At 41.8% G+C, this 20,933-nt stretch overlaps 1 protein-coding gene across 7 annotated transcripts in view; it reads right to left on the bottom strand.

The window, feature by feature from the left end:
- LOC140477228 (arf-GAP with SH3 domain, ANK repeat and PH domain-containing protein 1-like) overlaps nt 1-20,933 on the bottom strand; it is a 354,071-nt gene that overhangs the window by 115,952 nt on the left and 217,186 nt on the right. For all 7 annotated transcript variants that reach the window (XM_072570748.1, XM_072570749.1, XM_072570743.1 and 4 more), the window contains 2 exons: nt 20,255-20,355; nt 2,171-2,240 (listed from right to left, as the gene is read on the bottom strand). In XM_072570748.1, coding sequence (XP_072426849.1) covers nt 2,171-2,240; nt 20,255-20,355 — 171 coding nt within the window. The remainder of the gene's footprint in view (nt 1-2,170; nt 2,241-20,254; nt 20,356-20,933) is intronic.

Here is a 20,933-nt window from a genome sequence, read left to right as displayed (position 1 = left end):
AAGCAAGTTATGCTGAAACTAGGTGAGTATTTCAGTAATATTTCAAGAAATTAAGCTTTAGTAGGAGAAAATAAAGGGAAAGACCTGATCAATATTTTCTCTTCAGTTATCTTTATTGGGAATGATCAAGTGATTATTTTCTCACAGCAAGTAATTAGGATCTGTTGTGAGCTTTTCTTACCCTCTGCATTAGTAGGCCAAAGAGATACCCTGGAAGGAGAAAGGGGGAGGAATTCACAGATGAAAATAAGAACGTGAAGAAAAATGTTAAAATGGAGATCAGAGGTCTGAAAATTCTTGTCAGAAGTGTTAAACCTTTTCCAGACTTTTCAGGAAATAAAATTTCCCAATGAAATCTCTCTCTTTGCTACTAGGCAAAGCAAAAGCGCAAGTCACGATAAAATTCATTTTGCAATGTCACAGGTCAATGCTTGTTTTAATTCAGCATTGTTATTCTGTTGTATGCCCATTCTTATGGAAGCATGTTGAAGATTATAGGTCATCTTAAACTGTGATTGCTGGTGACGTCATTACATTCAGAATCGCAACATACACACAGCTTTATACTGAATTATCCTTATTAATAAAGATGTGGTGATAAATATATCAGTTCAATTTCTTTTCTTAGGTTTAGTTAATCTTTGAAATCATCAATTCTAATTTAAAAAAACACAAGAAATTAAATGGCTACAATATAAAGCTACTTGATCTCTTGTATTGGAAAAGGCAGCGTACAAACTCAACAGGCAGTTTATACCCAGGAACTAGAGGTTCAAATTCTGTGTCCAGTCGTGGTCTCCTTATATGTTTGGAGAATACGGAGACTCTGGAAATAGTGTACAGGATAACAATAAGGTCAAGTTCCAGCTAAAAATATTTTAGTTACTCAAATATGTTCCAAGAGGAAGCTCTATACATTTATGGGCGGCATGTGGGTCAGTGTTAGCACTGTTGTCTCACAGCACCCAAGGTTCGATTCCAACCTCGGGCAATTGTCTGTGTGGAGTTTGCACATTCTCGTGTCTGCGTGGATTTCCTCTGGGTGCTCAGGTTTCCTCTCACAGTCCAAAGATGTATTGGTTAGGTGACTTGGCCTTGCCAAAAAGCCCATATAGTGTTCAGGGATGTATAGGCTAGTTGCATTAGTCAGGGGAAATGTAGATTAATAGGTGTATGGGAATGGGTTTGGGTGGGATACTGTTTGGAGAGTCAGTGCTGGTTTGTTGGCTCAAATGACCTGTTTTCACACTGTTGGGATTCTATGATTTAGAACCCAGGGTGATTTGATCAATGTGTAAGAAAACACAAAGGTATCAAATTGTGACTTTATGGATCAACTAAATTCAAAGGTTATGGAGGACCGGGGTATAGAAGTGCAAAACATACACTGGACATTAGACAGTTCTTGTTTTCCCAAATAACAATGAAACTGTGGAAAAGGTTGCTGGTTTGTGTGGTGATTTCTGATCCATTATATTCCTCCAAGGGAACGCTGAACCCATTTCTGTCTCAAATAGAGATTACCTTGTCCAAGAAGTAGGTATCCTGTAATGTAAATTCGGAGCTATGTGATCTCCTGGACTCATTCAGAATGCCAAAAGAGATTTTCAGTAATCTTGTCAAACTGGCCTAGTTTTTTTCTCTCTCTCTCCTTGGCGAGTATATGCAATGTCTATGAGTAGATATATCAAAGCATCGTTTCCTATTCATTATTTTCCTTTTTGGTCTGCGCGATTAGGTATTAGTTTTCCTGGTTTTCTTCTTTTTTGTTTCCCCCCTACCTGCCCCTCTATTTTCTACTTGTGACTGTGATTACCATATATTCCCCCCGATGACAGTATGTACAAAATACTTACTACGAAGGCGAATGTAATAGAGAGGTATAATGAGAGATTTAGATGCAAAAGAATGGTATGAGAAACAAATGGAATATAAATATCAGCATGGATTGGTTTAGCTGATCGGCCTGTCCTGTGTAATCCAACTGTCATCACAGAAATAACAGCCTTTTTTTAAACGAGGAAAACTGTCAATTTTTAATTCTGCTGCACTGTTTGCACCTCCATGTCTGTTCACCAAATACCGTACGTGCTAACGTAGTCAACTAATTCAAAATCGATAAGCAACGAAATTCCTTTTTGCTCTAAGACAATACAAAGACATTACTCACAGTTGCATGGGATATTGTCAAGTAGCCATTCTTGACTGTGCACTTTCTTCTCTGCCAAACTTTTCGAAGACTAAAACAAAAACCATCCAAATAATTACTTCATGCAATAATATAAAATTAGTAATATTGCTGAATTCTTACTTGTTCTTATATGTACCATGTATATTCATAAAGGCACACATGTATTCACATACTATAATTTGCTACAGACTAAAGTAGAAAGCATAAATCTGAAAGAAAGTGAGAACATACCAGTGTGGCCATTATCTTAAAAGGGAGATATTAACACTTCAGTTAGGAATAAGTCATCAAAACGAACTGCTTCTACTTTAAATATTAATTTAATCACTGCTGACACACTTGCCATATATTTGCATCTCAACCTTTTTAAGCCATAATCAGCTAGTTTAGGAGAATCCATACACTCCTTCACACATTCTTAACTTTTTAAAATAATCAACCTATTTGGACGTGCTATAATGGAGGAATTGTCTTATGAATAAAGATTAAACAGATTGGGTTCAACTCACTGGAGCTGAGATTAATGAGAGGCGATCTCATTCAAACATACACGATCCTTAAGGGGCTTGACAGGGTAAATGAGAGGATGTTTCCCCTCATGGGAGAGTCTAGGACTAGAGGGCATAGTCTCAGAATAAACAGATGCCAATTTAACACTGAGATGAGGAAGAATATCTTCTCTTAAAGGGTTGTGAATCTTTGGAACTCCTTACCACAGAGAACTGTGGGGCAAAGTCCTTGTGTGTACTTAAGACTGAGATGGATAGATTCTGGATTAGTAAAGGGATAAAGGGTTACAGAGAAAGGGCAGGAAGGTGGATACGAGGAAAACCAGAACAGCCATGATTCTATTGAATGGTGGACTAGGCCTTGTTCTTATTTCTTATGGTCTTATGACTCTCCTATTTAGCAAGTTCCAGGTCATTACCACTTGTTGAGTCAGAATGTTCTTCCTCACATTCATGTGCATCAGTTCCCCAAAACCTTAAAATATGCCCCCTATTCCTTGCAATTTCTTGTCCCCCACTCTGCTAATGGGAACATGATTCTCATGTTACTTTATTCAACCTGTCATAATCTTGTATACTTCTATCAAATCTCCCCCTAATTTCTTTTCCTTCAAGAACAACAAAACCAGATTTTCAAACAAAAGCAAAATCACGCATCCATGTAAACTGAAATCCATGTTTTGGAAAATCTTTGTCACGTTCTCAAGTAATCTCAAATATTTTCCTAAAGTATGGTTAGAGAACTGGAAGTAATACTCTAGCTGGGGCCTAACTAGTGCAATATACAGCTTCAACACTCATTCCCTGCTTTTGCACACCACGCCTCTATTAATGAGTGGAATAGATAGAGTCAATAGTCAGAGACTTTTCCCCAGGGTAGGATTGACAGGTACGAGGAGTTTTAAGATATTAGTTTTAAGATAGTTTTAAGATATTAGGAGAAAGGTATAGAAGACACGTCAGAGGTAGGTTCTTTACACAGAGTTGTGAATGCATGGAATGCGTTGCCAGCTGTGGTGGTGGAAGCAGAGCCATTAGGGACATTTAAGCGACTGCTGGACATGCACATAGATAGCAGTGAGTTGAGGGGCGCGTAGGTTAAATTATTATATTTTACATTAGGATTAAACCTCAGCACAACATCATGGGCCAAAGGGTCTGTTCTGTGCTGTACTTTACTACGTTCTATGATGCCCAAGATCCCATATGCTTTGCTAACCATTCTCCCAAAATGTGCTGCCACCTCCAAGTATTGATGAACATGTACCCTAGATCTCTCTGCTCTTGCATATTCTTCACCTGACAAAGGGGCAGTGCTCCAAAAGCTCATGATTTCCAATAAATCGTTGGACTATAACCTTGTCATGTGACTTCTGAGCTTGTCTAACCCAGTGCAATACCAGCATCTCCACATCCTTGCATATTCTTTACAGATGTGCCATTTACTGTATATTACTTCTAACGTTTGAACAAAATGCATCACTTGCTTGCCCATTCCACTAGAAACTTTGGAACAATTATTAGGACCTCAGTATTACTGTGATAACTTACTCATATGTTAAGTGTAATAGACATAATTCACCAGAAGCTATACAATAGCATGAGATTCGATTCTCTTGCAAAGATCGTTTTGCACATGTAAGCTGCAGCAACAAGTCTCTATTAAAGCTCTGTATTCAATTTTTATAGTTAAAAATCACACAACACCAGGTTATAGTCCAACAGGTTTATTTGTAAGCACTAACTTTCGAAATGCTGCCTCTTTGTCAGGTGATCATCAACATGGCTATTAAGCAGCACCTGTTCAGTAATAAGCTGCTCACTTAGTTTGGTTCAGCTAAGGCCACACAGCTCCTTGCCTTATTAGAGCCACAACTCAAATAACAAAAGAGCTGAATTCCAGAAGTGAGGCGAGAGTGACTGCCTTTGACATCAAGACTGTATTTGACTGAGTGCCGCTTCAACGATCCCTCGCAAAATATGAGTCAATGACAATCAGGGGTTTGACAACACACCTGGCATATAGAAATATGAATGTGGTTGTTGTTGATCAGACATTTCAGCTCCAAGATGTTTCTGCAGGAGCTCATCAGCTCAACTATCTTCAGCTGCTTTATCAATGACTTTCCCTCAATCATAAGGTGAGAAATGGGGTTGTTCACCGATGATTGCACCAGGCCCAGCACAATTAGTGACTCCTCAGATACTGAAGCAGTCCATATCCAAATGCAACAAGACCTGGACAAATCCAATTTTGGACTCAAAAGTGGCAAACAATGTTTGTGTTAAACAAATGCCAGGCAATGACCATTTTCAACAAAGAGACATTCAGCTTGATGTTCAATTGCACTACCATCACTGAATCCCCCACTATCAATACCACTGACCAGAAACACAAACGGATTTGCAATGTAAATCCAGTGGCTACAAGAGCAAATCAGAGGCTAGGCATACATAATTTACTTCCATCTCCTCAAAGCCTGTCCACCAACTACAAGCACAAGCCAGGATTGTGATAGAATACTCCCCACTTTCCTGGATGAGTGAAACTCTGGCAACACTCAAGAAGCTTGATATCCACAACAAAGCAGCCTGCTTGATTGATACCACATTCACAAATATCCACTCCCTCCATCACTGACACTCAACAGAAGCAGTGTGTACTATCTACAAAATGCACTGTTGAAATTCAAAGATCCTTTGACAACACCTTCCAAACCCCTGAACATTTCCATCCAGAAGGACGAGGGCAGTAGGTACATGGGAACACCATCATCTGCAAGTTTCCCTCAAAGCCAGTCACCAACCTGCCTTGGAAATGTATTGCTTTTCCTTCGCTGTCGTTGGGTCAAAATCCTGGATATCCCTTCCTAATTGCATTGTGGGTCAACCTCCAGAATATGAACTACAGATTTTATGGAAGTGGCTCATTACCACCTTCATAAGGGCAACTAGGCACTGGCAATAAATGTTGTCCATGCCAATGATACCCACATTCCACAAGTGAATTAAAAAAAAACTCTACCTTTCCATATTTTCACTGACATGGAGCACAAGGCATGGAAGCAAATCATTCTCTCATGTGCACTGCCCCACTCCTGAGGCTACTCAAGATTCAGAGCTTCAATTATGCCCGGTACAAAGCCAATGATCAGAGGTTCTGTGCTGTAAAGACTATATCTCTGTTTTTCTGTTCTTTTTATTGTGGACTGAAATGGGAAATGAACTGTTTAAAAGCCAAGAATTGCTGAAGGATTGTTGCACTTTTTAAAAGCAAGTCACCCAATATTCATTGTAAGTGCTGTTTATATAGCTTTTGGTTTAAACAGTGTGAAAAGCTGAGGTCCATACGCGCAGGAGCCAGGAGCTGCATATGAATGGAGATTTTGAGTGACAACAAGTAGCTGATTGGTAATTGGTCAGCACTTCATAAACCTATGATAAAAGCCACCTGCCTGCCATACAACTGCCTCCCAGATAGCTGAACAGCTTGATGGTATAAAAGCCACTGGATTTCTCTAATGCAAGAGGTGGTTTTGCACTGCAGTAAAAAAAATTATGAAGATGTTAAGAGAGGTAATTTACTTCTTATCAGTTGCTGTATGTTGCTTTAACCAGTAAGTTTTAAATGTGAACCAGCTGCTGTATGCCTCCTGCAAATAAAAAAGTACCTGGAGAAGAAAAATCAAGAAGTAGTGTTCCAACAGGCATAAGAAAAACTGAAGTAAACCCTGTGGAGAGGAACCACTAAACTACTTTTCCAATCTTTCCCTCCACCCATAATACCTACCTTTTGATTGATCGTATGTGTATGGTGAGCTTATAAGTGGGTTAGAGTTTTGAGTAGAATTGTATGCCAACTGTTTATAGTTATCTACACATTTCTTTTATTAAAAAAAAGTAATTCTTAACTACAGAAGCATTGTTTGTCAAGATGGGTTTAAAAGTCAGATAAATTGAGGAATTCTGTGTACGTCAAAAAATTATTTTAACTTTTGTGATAACTACAGGAATGGTGGGGCTTGATTTCCAGATCCCTACCCCATGAAGCTTAACACAGCAGAAGTGTTAAGAAGGTGAAGTAGGCTGAACAAACCTAGAAAGGTGCAGGATTAAAACATGTTTAGCTGAGAAAGTAAATCTAATGTACTTTTTTTCAATACAGGGTGAGAAACTACACACAAACTATTTGAAGAACCCATAATCTGTGATGTTTCATTATACAGGATTGGCTTGAGTCCGTCTTGGAGATTCCTAAAGATCTGAGAACGTTTTGACTATATCAAAATAAGATCAGAATGCTAATGAAGTACTCTTCAAAGGATGCCAAATACTCATTCTGTCACTTAGACCTGACATACTTGATCAGCTCTACCTAGAAGATGGAGAAGATGAAATACTTGACAATGAGTCAATATTCTAGCCCAGCATCAGCAAGGACATTAATTCAGGTGGTAATCAGGTGAATATCTCCAAACCACATGACATACTGTTATGCCATAGACCAAGACATTATCAGCACAAAAGAATATAATAACTATCACTCAAATTCCAATTGTCCTATCACTTTGGGGCATAGAGCAATGTGTATTGCAATGGTAGCACCATTTGCACCAATTTTACTCTTCGAAAAGGTTATTCAACAATTGCCCATAATATGGGAAAACAGTTTTCGAACATGTAAACAATGATCCATCAAAGATTCTCCTTGTTCAAATGCAATGACTGCAGAGAGACAACGCAGAAAAATGTGTTGCTGGAAAAGCGCAGCAGGTCAGGCAGCATCCAAGGAGCAGGAGAATCAACGTTTTGGGCATAAGCCCCTCCTGCGCTTTTCCAGCAACATATTTTTCAGGTCTGATCTCCAGTCCTCACTTTCTCCTAGAGAGACAATGCAGTCAAATTGCTGTTCAAAATGTTTTGGAAACTGGACAAGATATCTAATTGTTGATATGACATCTTCATGCAATTCCATTAGACTCTAAATTATCACTAACTGCCTCAGATTCCATTCAGCTGACCAGTGAGAACTACACTATCAAGCTATCTCAACATCTCATCATTGATCACACACTGGTTAAATGAAAAATAAAATGAAAGATGCAAATGATGATCCAGAATGACTACCACTACACATTGACATGAAGGTGAGGGCCCTACATCTGAAAGAACAAAGATGGATTATAGAAGAGCTGTCCAAAGTGTGCAAAGAACCATGTTCATATAAGGTGACAAAAGCAAACTCCTGGAGGTGTGAATAGCTCTCTTATCCTATCAAAGGCCTGAAAAAATGGGAATCATTCACTTTCAAGGCCAAAATATTTAAATAGTTAAATTAGCTTAGCTAAAAGACAATGAATCAATGCTCCAGAACTAGACCAGCTCAAAACTTAATATGGAATTATGGTTCAACAGTTTCGGATAATAACCAGGTAGATATAGCTAGAACAGCCAAATTTGTACAGAGATCTTTAGAGACCCCGACAGCTCTTATTCCAGCTCCAGGCAGCATTCTCAGTTGAAATAACTGAACAGCTTAGAATAGTTGATTTTTTTTTTCTCTGACATTGGGGAGCTATAAAAGGAAGGAAGGTATCTCCCTCTTCGAATGAAAAGGAATTCAGGCAATGTTTAAATATTGTACCTGCAAAACCATTAGGAAAAAGATGTTTATCCTCTCTCCCTGATCATGTTTTAACTACTGAGTTCACCTACAAAGGCGAACTCTGGCTATTTGACTTCAGATGTCATCATAGCTGCTGAATCGACATCAATTTTCAACTTTTTCACTTCAGAAAAAGAGTCTTCAAACAAGTCAAATCTGCAGTAATATTAAACTGATCTCATTTTCATCATATGTTAATCTTTACCTTGCTTACAGTAAATTACTGTATATGTATTTTAACTAATGGTTTTACTATTTCTTTCTTAAGTAACTTTCAGCAATAGTTGAGTAATAAACTAACTTCTCTAGTTTAAAACACAAAATATACTAATAGATACTCTTTAAACTAAAAAAACTCAAACAGTTAAAGATATTACTAGCTTATTTAAAGTCAGTTCACAAGGAACGTCTGGTATGTGGTTGTTATCAAGGAATGTCTGGTATGTGGTTGTTATACCATTAAAGTTCTGAATTCAAATTCTATACTTTCCTCTCAGCTTTATTTCCATTAATCTAAAAAGTGGTAATATATATTGTTCAAAAAAGATAATGGATTATATTTAATGACACCTGCTTTCAGGAAAGCCCACCTGAGTGTGAACTGAAACTAAACTGGGATATGTTATATGCTTTCCCTGGGATCCTTGATCCCAGGAGCAGAAATCCCACCCCTAAGAATTGCCAATCAATCAGGAGCTACCAGCTGAGGATTCATCATCTGGTCAGGTGAGGAGCAGTGAAAGCTGCCAGCTGTGGATTGGGTTCGCTAAAGGATCCTACAATGACAAAAGTGTGAGGTCATGCAGGAGAATGAAGGGGCTCAGCAATTAGAGCTTGAGTTTGTTTCTCAGTGGGCCTCACTCTTTTCCCAATATAAAGTCCTCCAATAAGGCATCGAGTATCTTTGAACAAGAGTCCCCCTCCCCAGGAGCTTGCAACAGTTTCATTAAGGTTCAATTTCCAGGCTTCCCACAAAGCAAGTTCCTCATTTGCTTATTAGTTGAATGCTAGTGATGGCAGAAAGGTTATTCACAAGTCTTCCTGCCCTGGTCTTAATTAGATCAGAGATGAAAAGACAACAGGGTCTCCATCTAATTCGATAGCCATTCGCAATTAAATCTGTCTTGGGAGAAGGCATCTAATCTGCCCAATGCCCTGGAGACTACAGAAAAATTTCACTCCAACAGAAACTCATTTCTTTTTGCAAAATTACTCATATTTTTCTATTTTCCATCCTTCTCTTGGGTACAAGACTGTAGTGATTGGAACCAGGTGGATCTTTTTGACTATGAGATCCTTGATTGGGATTGTTAACTGGGGCCAATCAAGGAGCCCTGGCTGACAGATGCAAACAGTAATTTAAAATCTCATCAGACTGAGCCACTGTCAATGTGTTCCTGCTGATACTAGTGGTCTCTGTGTTTTGAGGAGGAGTAAATCATTTGTTTTACTTTTTTGGGGGGGGTTTGTTTTTTTCTTTGGCTTGGGCCATGCTCAGCTGCACTAGCAGCCACCACCACCACTACTGCAGCAGCAGCCTGGGCCTGCTCCCAATATAGAGTCCTTCAACAAGGCATCGAGTATCTTTGAACAAGGGTCCCCTTCCCCAGGAGCTTGCAACAGTTTTATTGTGGGCCTTGCCCACAACTAAACACTGTAGCTGGTGCCTGGGGCCTTCCACAACTGCGACTGCTTAGGCCCCATCTACACCTGCACTGTTCTTGCTGCTACCTCCATCATTCTGCCTAGGCCTCAGCCAGATTAAAGGACTATTGGTCCTGCCTGGGGCCTGCCACAACCGCTGCTGCCTGGGGCCTACCCTCAACACTGCTGCCTGGGCCCTGCCAACATCAGAGACTGTTGCTGCTGCTGCTGTCGCTGCTGAGGCCCCACTAACATCTGGGACTGCTGCTGCTGTTAGAACTTTCCAGTGCAGGGATCACTGTCATTTGCCTGAGACATGCATGGGAGAGGTCTTCGGAGGCTGCTTAATCAGCACAACATGGCAAGTCCCAAGACAGCAGGCCTCAGCCACACCTACGCCAGGGTAGCCACTGCCTTGGGCTTGGCTGCTCCAGTCCCAGCTACAACACCCAACCCTTTTCAGGCACCTGACTAAACGCCTAGGGGTTAAGGCCTATCCGCATCCACACATAACCATCGAGGCTTGCAATAAGGCCATGGCTAGTGTGGTTGGCCCGCTAGCAAGTCTCAAGACAGCAGGCCCTAGCCGCACCTATGCCGGGGTTGTTGCTGCCTTAGGCTCAACTGCTCCAGCCCCAGCTACAACCCCCAACCCCCTTCTGGCACCTGACTAAATGCCTAGGGGTTAAGGCCTATCCGCACCCGCACATGATCATCAAGGCTTGCAGTTAGGCCAAGGCTACTGTGGTCGGCCCCGCTAGCCACTGTCGTTGCAGCCCGAACGTACAGAAAGGCTGCATTTTTCCTTCGGATCAAGTAGGCAGTCCACCTAGACGTGCAGACAGGGCTCAATATGGGTGGGATACTTCTTCCCATTGACCTGTTGGAGGTCACAGCCAGCAGCACAAGATGTGACTCCAGATCAAACACCTTCTCCAAGTCCTCTATCCTAGATCTCCGCCTCTTAGTCAATCCCCTTGCATACTCCTGACAGAAAAAGTGGACGTGAGCCTTGTCCACATCCCACAATAGCCTCAGGGAGGGGAAGCTTTCCCACTTTTTTCTCCTGCTGGCCCAGAACTGATAAAATGAGTCCTGAACCCTTGAGCTGTTCAGGGTGAAGTGAGCACCATAGGGAATGGATTGCTTTATTTCCCCAACTCTATTTTGATTTAATCTCTGCCCTCCCCTTCACTTTTTTTGCCCACTGATTTTCACCAGGGAGTTGACTTCTTGCCTGGCTTCCATGCTGGACCACACGATTCACCCAGGCCATTGATTAGAAGGGCATTCCTTGTCACTGGCTACTCTGGTGTTTCCTTTCTTCCTGGTGGTGAAAAATGAATAAAGATTTCTACACCTGTTGTTCTTCATGGTGTCGCAAAATATATAACCAGGAGATTTAGAATCTCCTCAGTTTAGAGACTGATTCTGTGCTAGCTGGGTCACGGTTAGTGTGTTACTGTTGGTTTCTGTTTGTTTTTGGAGGAAACCTGATTCCTGAACTGGCTCAACCACATCACAAGATTGTTAACTGGCATTCCTTTTTATTGAAGACTGACTGATTTTTAAACTGGCTGATTTAAACAATGCGTTACAGGTGTAACTCAGTTCTCATTAGGGAACTGCTGTTTCACTAGCTGGTTAGAGCCTGTGTGATAATCTTTTCTCTTTTACTTTTGACAAAAGCACTATACTGATTTTGTGGCAGGGCTTAGTCCTTGCACTCTGGTTTTTGGTTTTTTTTGGAATGTGCTTTCGCTGTTTTGGTGTTTGGACTGAGCCTTTGTGAGAAAATACATCTTTCTAGATGACCTGCTCCTGTGTGGGTAGGCCTGGCCCTTTGTGAGTGACTAGGCCTCTAAAGACTGAACACCTGTGTGTGCTATGAGGTGAGCAATTGCTGCATCCTAGAGTGGACCAAACCACTGGTCCACCGCTGGGGAAAAAAAATAAGCACTACCGCAGTTAGGCGGTAGTGTGGGGGTTAAGGAAAAAAAAATATAAACAGGAGATTCACAGGGGGGTAAAAAGGGAAAAAAAAATAACAAAAAAAACCAAAAAAAACCCAGGACGTTCGCCCTCCAACTCTATTTTGATTTAATCCTTGCCCTCCCCTTCACTGTTTGATCACACAGCAAAAATAACAAAAAATATAAACAGGAGATTTGTCTCACACCTGCACACACAAAAAAAAGAATATAAACAGGAGATTGAGTTTAGGGGACTGACTCGATGCTGGCTGGTGCTACAGTCAGTATGTTACTGTTAGTTTCTGTGCTTTTTGGAGGAGGAAACCTGATTCCTGAACTGGCTGAATAACTTGGCCAGTTTGTTAACTGGCATTCCTTTTAGTGAGGACTGATTATTAAACTCCTGATGCTCACAAATGTGTTTCAGGTGCAACTCAGTTCTCATTAGGGGATTATTGTTTCACTGGCTGGTTACAGCCTTGGTGTTACTCCTTTTTTTTACTTTTGAGAAAAGGACAATGTGGATTTTATGGTAGGGCTTAGCCCTTGGACTCTAGTTTTCTTTGTTTTTTTTATATGTATCCTCACTGTTTTTGGTGTTTGGACTGAGCGCTTGTGGAAGACATACAGCTGTTCCTGTGGGGAGGCTTAGCCCTGGGACTGGGTCTCTGAAGATTGAACACGTGTGTGTGTGTGCACGCTGGGAGGTGAGCACTTGCTGTATCCTGGAGTTTGGGAGAAGACCTTTGCTTCAAGAGTGGACCAAACCCCTGACAGTTAATTGCACCTGCACTATGTTCTGATTCGGAGATGCTGGTGTTGGACTGGGATGTACAAAGTTAAAAATCACAACACCAGGCTATAGTCCAACAGATTTAATTGGAAGCACACTAGCTTTTGGAGCAACGCTCCTTCATCAGGTGATTGTCAGGTGATCACCTGATGAAGGAGCGTCACTCCGAAAGCTGGTGTGCTTCCAATTAAACCTGTTGGACTATAACCTGGTGTTGTGATTTTTAACGTTTGTACTATATTCCTGTGAGTGGGCCTGGTTTTCCAAGGCTGGGCCAGGACTCAATGGAGACTGAACACTTGTGTGTTGTGGGGTGTGCATTTGCTGCCTTCAGGAGTGGACACTGCCCTTGGTTGCGGACTGTTTTTAGCAACGGACTCTGCAGTTTGGAGCGGACTCTATTTCTGACAATGCACATTGTATACTGGAGTGGACTCTGTTGCTGGAAATGGACTCAATATTTTGAAGACTCTATAGATTTGGACTGTGTACCAGAAAGGACTCTTCTGGTTTTTTTTTTGGTAATTAACTGTATCGTGGTGTTTCTTGGGTCTGTCATCTGCACTGTCTTGTGTCCCTGGGTCTGGCAGGCCTTGCTTTGAGCTGGGAGGCTCGTGGGTCATCCTGAGAGCCGGAGGGTGGGTAGGCCATCCTGTGAACCTGAAGGTTGGTAGGCTGTCCTGAAAGCTGGAGGGTGGGTAGGCCATCCTGATGCCAGTCACCCAGAGAGCCAGATGGTGGGTAGGCCGTTCTGAGCACTGTCATCCCGAGAAGGGGTAATCGGGACGGGCTGTCCTAGAGGTGGTCGAAAGGTGTCAGAGCAGTCGAGAGCCAGAAGGTGCATGGGGCAAGCTGAGGTCTGGAAGGCTTGTGGGCTACCCTGCATGCTGTCATCCCATGGAAGGGGGCGTGCTGTCCTAGAGGTGGCTGGAAGGTGTGCCAGGATAGCCCACTGGCTGGATGGCGCATCTGGGTGGGTGAGAGTACAATGGCATGTAAGGGCAGACAGAGCCAGAAGGCAGGTAGCCGTCCCTGGCACTGTCACCCTGGGTGGGTACCAGGGTGGGCTGTCCTAGAAGTGATCGGAAGGTGTGTCAGGGTGGATAGAGAACTGGAAGGGGCATGGGATGGACCGAGTGCCAGAAGGTGTCTAGGGGCAGGCTGCCTTGGAGGGACAGGGGCTTGCTGGGTCTGTATTGTATGCACTTTATGTAACTGGATTGGTTTTTTTCTGTACAAATGTCATTGTCACTGTCTTGTGTGAAACTGGAATTTGAGGTTTGTCCTCATCTCTCTGTAAACTGGTTGAACGGTAGGGTTTGGGGCCTGGCTTTGCTGCTCACCCTTGTAAAATTGTTGTTGTATACAGCTGTAAATGGTAACTTTTTTTGTAAACTGTTTTGTAATTGCTTAATTTTAAAAAAAAGGGAGATTCCACATCTGTTTAGGGGGAAAAAATAAACAGGAGCGTCAGAGGTCTTCTCATTTTAGGGGACTGACCCTGTGCTGGCTGGTGCTAGTCAGTATGTTACTGTTGGTTTCTGCTTTTTTTGAGGGGGAAACCTGATTCCTGAACTGGCTGAATTATTTAGCCAGTTTGTTAACTGACAATCCTTTAGCGAGGACTGATTTTTAAACTGATGCACAATGTGTTTCAGGTGTGACTCAGTTCTCATTTAAGGGAGTGTTGCTTCACTGGCTAGTTACAGCCTGTGTGTTACTCTTTTCTCCTTTTTTGAGGTAGGGCTTAACCATTGGGTTCTAGTTTTGATTTTTGTATGTGTCTTCACTGTTTTTGGTGTTTGGACTGAGCCCTCGTGGAAGACATGCATTTTTACCAGAGGAGCTGTTCCTGTGGGGAAGCCGAGCCCTGGGACTAGGCCTCTGAAGATTGAACACTTGTGTGTGCTGGAAGGGGAGTACTTGCTGTATCCTGGAGTTTGGGAGAAGACCTTTCCTTCAGGAGTGGATCAAAACTGCTGTGAGTTAATCACCTTTTAAAATGTACTGTGTTCCTGTGAGCAGCCCTGGCTCTAAGGATGTGCCAGGACTCCATGGAGACAGAACAGCTGTAAGGTGTGCATTTGTTGCCTTTGGGAGTGGACTCCATTCCTGAGAATGGGCTCTATATTTTTGAAGATGCTCTATGTATCTGGACTCTGTACCAGAAAGGACTTTTCTTTTTGATAATTAACTGTATCGTGTTGTTTATTGGGTCTAGCACTTGCACTGTCTTGTGTCCCTGGTCTGGCAGGTCTTGCCGTGAACTGGGAGGCTCATGGGTTATCCTAAAAGCTGTCACCAAGAGCCGTAGGATGGGCAGGCCATCCTGATGTCAGTCACCCCGAGAGCCAGATGGTGGGTAGGCCGTTCTGAGCACTGTCTTCCTGAGAAGGGGTAATCAGGACAGGCTGTCCTAGAGGTGTCAAAAGGTATGTCAAAACAGCCAAGAGCCAGAAGATGTGTAGGGGCAGGCTGAGATATGAAAGGCTGTGAGCTACCCTGCATGCTGTCGTCCCTGGTGAAGGGGATGGGCTGTCCTAGAGGTGGTCGGAAGGTGTCAGGGTAGCCCACTGGCTGGATGGCGCATCAGGGTGGCTAAGAGCCCAATGGTATATAGGGGCAGATCGAGAGCCAGAAGGAGGGTAGCTGTCCTGACTGCTGTCACTGGTCTTGGGATGGACCGAGAACCGAAGCTTGTTGAGGCTGTATTGTATGCACAGTTTTATGTAACTGGATTGTCTTTTTATGTAGAAATGTCATTGCTGTCCTGTAATGTTTGAAACTTGGGGTTTGAGGTTTGTCCTCCTTTCCCTGTAAACTGGCTGAACGGTAGGGGTTGAGGACCTGGCTTTACTGTTCCTTGCCCTTGTAAAATTGCTGTTTCTTTGTTTACCGCTGTTAATGTTAACTGTTTTTCTAAAGGAAAAAAAAACTGATTTGTACAGCATTGCCCTTTTGAGAAGTGCATTACTTGTCACTGGCCACTTGGGTGTTTCTCTTCTTCCTTGGAGTGGAAACTGAATAAGGATTTGTACACTTTGTGCCTTTCACTGTCTCTCACCTGCATACACAACATGGGTGCTGGGGAAAAATAAGTAGTACGCAGTTAGGCGGTAGTGCAGCGTAAAAGAAAAACCAGGAGACTAAGTGGCTTCTTGGGGGGAAAAAAACCCAGGGCTTTAGAGTCTCTGCAGTTTAGGGAACTGAGGCTGTGCTGGCTGCTGCCACAGGCAGTGTTCTTGCCCCTTGTTTAGCGAAGCTATTTGTTTCATGTTGGGTTTCTTTATCTATCTTTTTTGTTTTCAATAAACAGGAGATTCAGAATCACTTCAATTTAGGGACTGACACTAAGCTGGCTAGCCATATAAATATGGGGTAACTTGATGTCAGGATACCAGCCTTTGTGCAGTTATTTCAGAGACTAACCTTGAGTAATTATGACCATCACCATCTCTGATCTGATTTTTCTAAGCATTTTTTCCTGTCTGCTGCTGTCATGTGCCATGCAGGAGAAATTAGAGGTCAAAATCCATTCTTTGGCATATCTGATTTAGATTTTATTCAGGTAATGCCACTTATGCCATTTTGTTTACAAAATCATACTACAGAAACAAATTTTAAGGGTGTACTGGCTGATAACCTTTGGGTAAACTGCAAGTTCTCACTTCATTCTCTAACAAAATGGATAAAGTTTTGAATCCAAAATGTTGTCAAATAATTTGAAACTATATTTTTGCTTGCATTACCTGTAGTTGAATTTCATCTTTAATGCTGGAAACTTCAACCAAAGATCAATTTGCATAGGATTTCAATAGTCTAATAGAGTCAGAGATGTACAGCACAGAAACAGACAGAGGTACAACCCCCTCCCCGCCGACCAGATATCCCAACCCAAACTAGTCCCACCTGCCAGCACCCAGCCCATAATCCTTCCAAACTCTTCCTCTTCATAGACCCATCCAGATGTCTTTTAAATGTTGCAATTGTACCAGCCTTCACCACTTCCTCTGGCAGCTCATTCCATACACATACCACCCTGTTTGTGAACATGTTGCCCCTTTGGTCTCTTATCTTTCCCCTCTCACCATAAACCTATGCCCTAGAGTTCTGGACTCCCCAACCCTACAGAAAATACTGTATTTATCCTATCCATTCCCCATAATTTTGTAAAGCTCTACAAGTTCATCCCTCAGCCTCCAACGCTCCAGGGAAAACAGCCCCAGCCTGTTCAGCCTCTCCCAATAGCTCAAATCCTCCAACCCTGGCAACATCCTTGTGAATCTTTTCTGAACCCTTTCAAGTTTCACAATAGGACAGGAAGGAAACTAGAATTGCACACAATATTCCAACAGTGGCTTAATCAATGTCTGTACAGCTGCAACATGACCTCCCAACAGCTGTACTCAATACTCTGACCAATAAAGGAAAGCATACCAAACACCACCTTCACTATCCTATCTATCTGCAACTCCACTTTCAAGGAGCTATGAACTTGCGCTCCAAGGTCTTTGTTCAGCAACACTCCCTAGGACCATACCATTAAGTGTATAAGTCCTGCTAAGATTTGCTTTCCCAAAATACAGCACCTTGCATTTATCTAAATTTAACTCCATCTGCCACTTCTCAGCCCATTGGCCCATCTGATAAAGATCGTGTTGTAATTTTGAGGTAACCTTCTTTGCTGTCCACAATACCTCCAATTTTGGTGTCATCTGCCAAGTTACTAACTGTACGTCTTATGCTCACATCTAAATCATTTATATAAATGACAAAAAGTAGAGGACCCAGCACCGATCCTTGTGGCACTCCACTGGTCACAAGCCTCCAGTCTGAAAAACAACCCTCCACCACCACCCTCCTGTCTTCTAACCTTTTAGCCAGTTCTGTATCCAAATGGCTAGTTCTCCCTATAATCCATGAGATCGAACCTTGCTAACCAGTCTCCCACAGGGAACCTTGTCGATTGCCTTACTGAAGTCCATATAGATCACATCTACCGCTCTGCCCTCATCAACTCTCTTTGTTACTTCTTCAAAAACTCAATCAAGTTTTTGAGACATGATTTCCCACACATAAAGCCATGTTAACTATTCTTAATCAGTCCTTGCCTTTCCAAATACATGTATATCCTGTCCCTCAGGATTCTCTCCAACAAGGCTCACTGACGTCGATAGTGGGCAAGTTGTTGGAGAGATTCCAGAGGGACAGGATATACTCTGGCCTATAGCTCCCTGGCTTGTTCTTACCACCCTTCTTAAGTAGCGGCACCATGTTAGCCAACCTCCAGTCTTCCAGCTTCTCACCTGTGACTATTGATGATACAAATATCTCAGCAAGAGGCCCAGCAATCACTTCTCTAGCTTCCCACAGAGTTCTAGGGTAAACCTGATCAGGTCCTGGGCATTTATCCATCTCTATGCATTTCAAGACATCCAACATTTCCTCCTCTGTAACATGGACATTTTGCAAGGTGTCGCCATCTATTTCCCTACAGTCTATATCTTCCATATTCTTTTTCACAGTAAATAGTGATGCAAAATACTCTTATCTCCCCCATTTTCTGTGGCTTCACACAAAGGCCATTTTGCTGATCTTTGAGGGGCCCTATTCTCTCCCTCGTTACCCTTTTGTCCTTACTGTATTTGTCAAAACCCTTTGGATTCTTCTTAATTCTATTTGCCAAAGCTATCTCATATCCCCATTTTGCCCTCCGAATTTCCCTCTTAAGTATACTCCTACTGCCTTTATACTCTAAGGATTTACTCGAGCTATCCTGTCTATACCTGACATACGCTTCCTTCTTTTCCTTAAACAAACTCTCAATGTCTTTAGTCATCCAGCACTCCCTGTACCTACCAGCCTTTCTTTTCACCCTGACAGGAATATATTTTCTCTGGTTTCTCATTATCTCATTTCTGAAGGCTTCCCATTTTCCAACCGTCCCTTTACCTGCGAACATCTGCCCCCAATTAGCTTTTCAAAGTTCTTGCCTAATATCATCAAAATTGGCCTTTCTCCAATTTAGAACTTCAACTTTTAGATCTGGTCCATCCTTTTTATCACTATTTAAAATCTAATAGAATTATGGTCACTGGCCCCAAAGTACTCCCCTACTGACACCTCAGTCACCTGCCCTGCCTTATTTCCCAAGATGAGTGTTTAGGAGGTGTGGTTGGTAATTTTCCATTTGACACCAAAATTGGTGTATAGCAGACAGTGAAGAATGTTATCTAAGATTACAAAGGGATCTTGATCAATTGGACCAATGAGTTGAGGAGTGACAGTTGGAATTCAATTTGATTAAATGCAAGGTATTGCAGTTTGGTAAAATGAACGAGGGCAGGACTTGTACAGTTATTGGTAGCATCTTGGGTACTGTTGTCAAACAGATCTAGAGGTTCAGGTACCTTGTTCTTTGGAAGTTTCGTCACAAGTAAACAGGGTGGGTAAGAAGGCATTTAACACACTAGCCTTCATTGCTCACAGCATCGAGTATAGGAATTGAGATGTCATCTTGAGGTTGTACGAGATGTTGGTGGAGCCACTTTTGGAGTACTGCTACAACATGCGTTTTGTTAATGCAAATTCGCTGTAACATGATTGAGGAATTGGGGTTACTGTTTCTAAAGTGCAAACTTTTAAAACGTGTATGAACTGTAACAAGTTTACATCAGCAACATTAAGTGTTGCTTCTAAAACAGGATTTTTCTATAATGCGGGGTTGCACAAGAATATAACCATAGTGTTATAGAAGAATGACCTGTATAATGTAAGTTCTGGTTATTCTGCTTTGGAAGATTATTATTAAAAAGTGGAGGAAGTTCAGGAAAAAAATTACTAAAATGTTGCTGGGCGTGGAGGGTTTGAGTTACGAAAAACTGGATAGGCTGGGACTTTTTTCAACAGAGCATAGGAAGTAGAGGGGTGACTTCATAAGTTTATGAAATCATGAGGGCAGAGATAAGGTGAATAGTAAAGGTCTTTTCCTTAGTCAGGAGTCCAAAACTAGGGGCTTATATTTAAGGAGAGAGAAGAAAGATTTAAAAAGTACATATAAACTACTCTATGTGGAATGAACTGCCAGAGAAAGTGGTAGATGAAAGTACAGTTACAACATTTAAAAGACATTTGGACAAGTACATGAATAGGAAGGATTTAGAGGAATAAGGGCCAAGTTCAGGCAAGTGGGACCAGTGTACTTTGGGAAACTTTTGCGACATGGACTAGTTGGACCAAAGGGTCTATTTCTGTGCTGTATGACTATGATTGAGCACATAATCCTGGCTGCCACTTCAACATAACATTGGCGTGCTGTCTTTCAAATGAGAAATCAAATCAAACGAGAAATCAAATCAAACATCTATTCTTTAAAGTGGATATAAAAAGATTCCATTGCATTACTCTAATGAGAATAATTGTCACTTAGTTTTGAAGCAAGACTCATTACTTGTTTAATAAATATAGAAAAATACATACCCATCACTTTTTTTCATGAGATATCCCTTCTTCTCGCTGCCATATTCCTTATTGCCTTGAAGCTGGTGCATACTGTATCCAGATTGTCTACTTTGGGAATCCTAAGACAAACCAATAGGGTTTTCAATATGAACACCATACACATTGGAAAAGCAAACAGAGCGCAAAACAAATTTCAAACAAATAGAATACTAATACCAGGACTCTGAAAAGATACAACGTGCAAAAAAAAAATGAAGTTCCACGGTCATTCCCCAACAAACTACTTGTAATAATTAAAATGCTATTATTGACAGTTTAAGACCAATGGTGATAGTGTGACTATAATGAACAAATAGCATTTAACACCCTGGAAAAAATACTTACACCAGTAAATTAGGGTCAACCAATAGCAGGAAAGGAAATTGTTCAAATCTGATGTACAAATCAGACAGTGAGGAATGATGGATGAACTTGGATCTGTCCTAACACTGGCCCAGGTCTGTTCAAGTCTGATTTGCTATATGCAACTGTTCTAAGAACACCCTAGTGTTGTAAAATTTGTAGCACAGGACTTGTAAAACTGGAGGCAATTTATACTGTGGAGTTGTAGTCATTGGAACAAGGGCCAGGTGGATATCGTTCAGTAAGAGATTCCTGATTGGGGCTGTTAACCTGGGCCAGTTAGGGATTCCTGGAT

The sequence above is a fragment of the Chiloscyllium punctatum genome, chromosome 5, assembly GCF_047496795.1.
Source record: "Chiloscyllium punctatum isolate Juve2018m chromosome 5, sChiPun1.3, whole genome shotgun sequence".
NCBI lineage: Eukaryota > Metazoa > Chordata > Chondrichthyes > Orectolobiformes > Hemiscylliidae > Chiloscyllium > Chiloscyllium punctatum.
The sequence above is the reverse complement of the archived record's forward strand: the minus strand, read 5'-3'. Positions and strand labels throughout refer to the sequence as shown.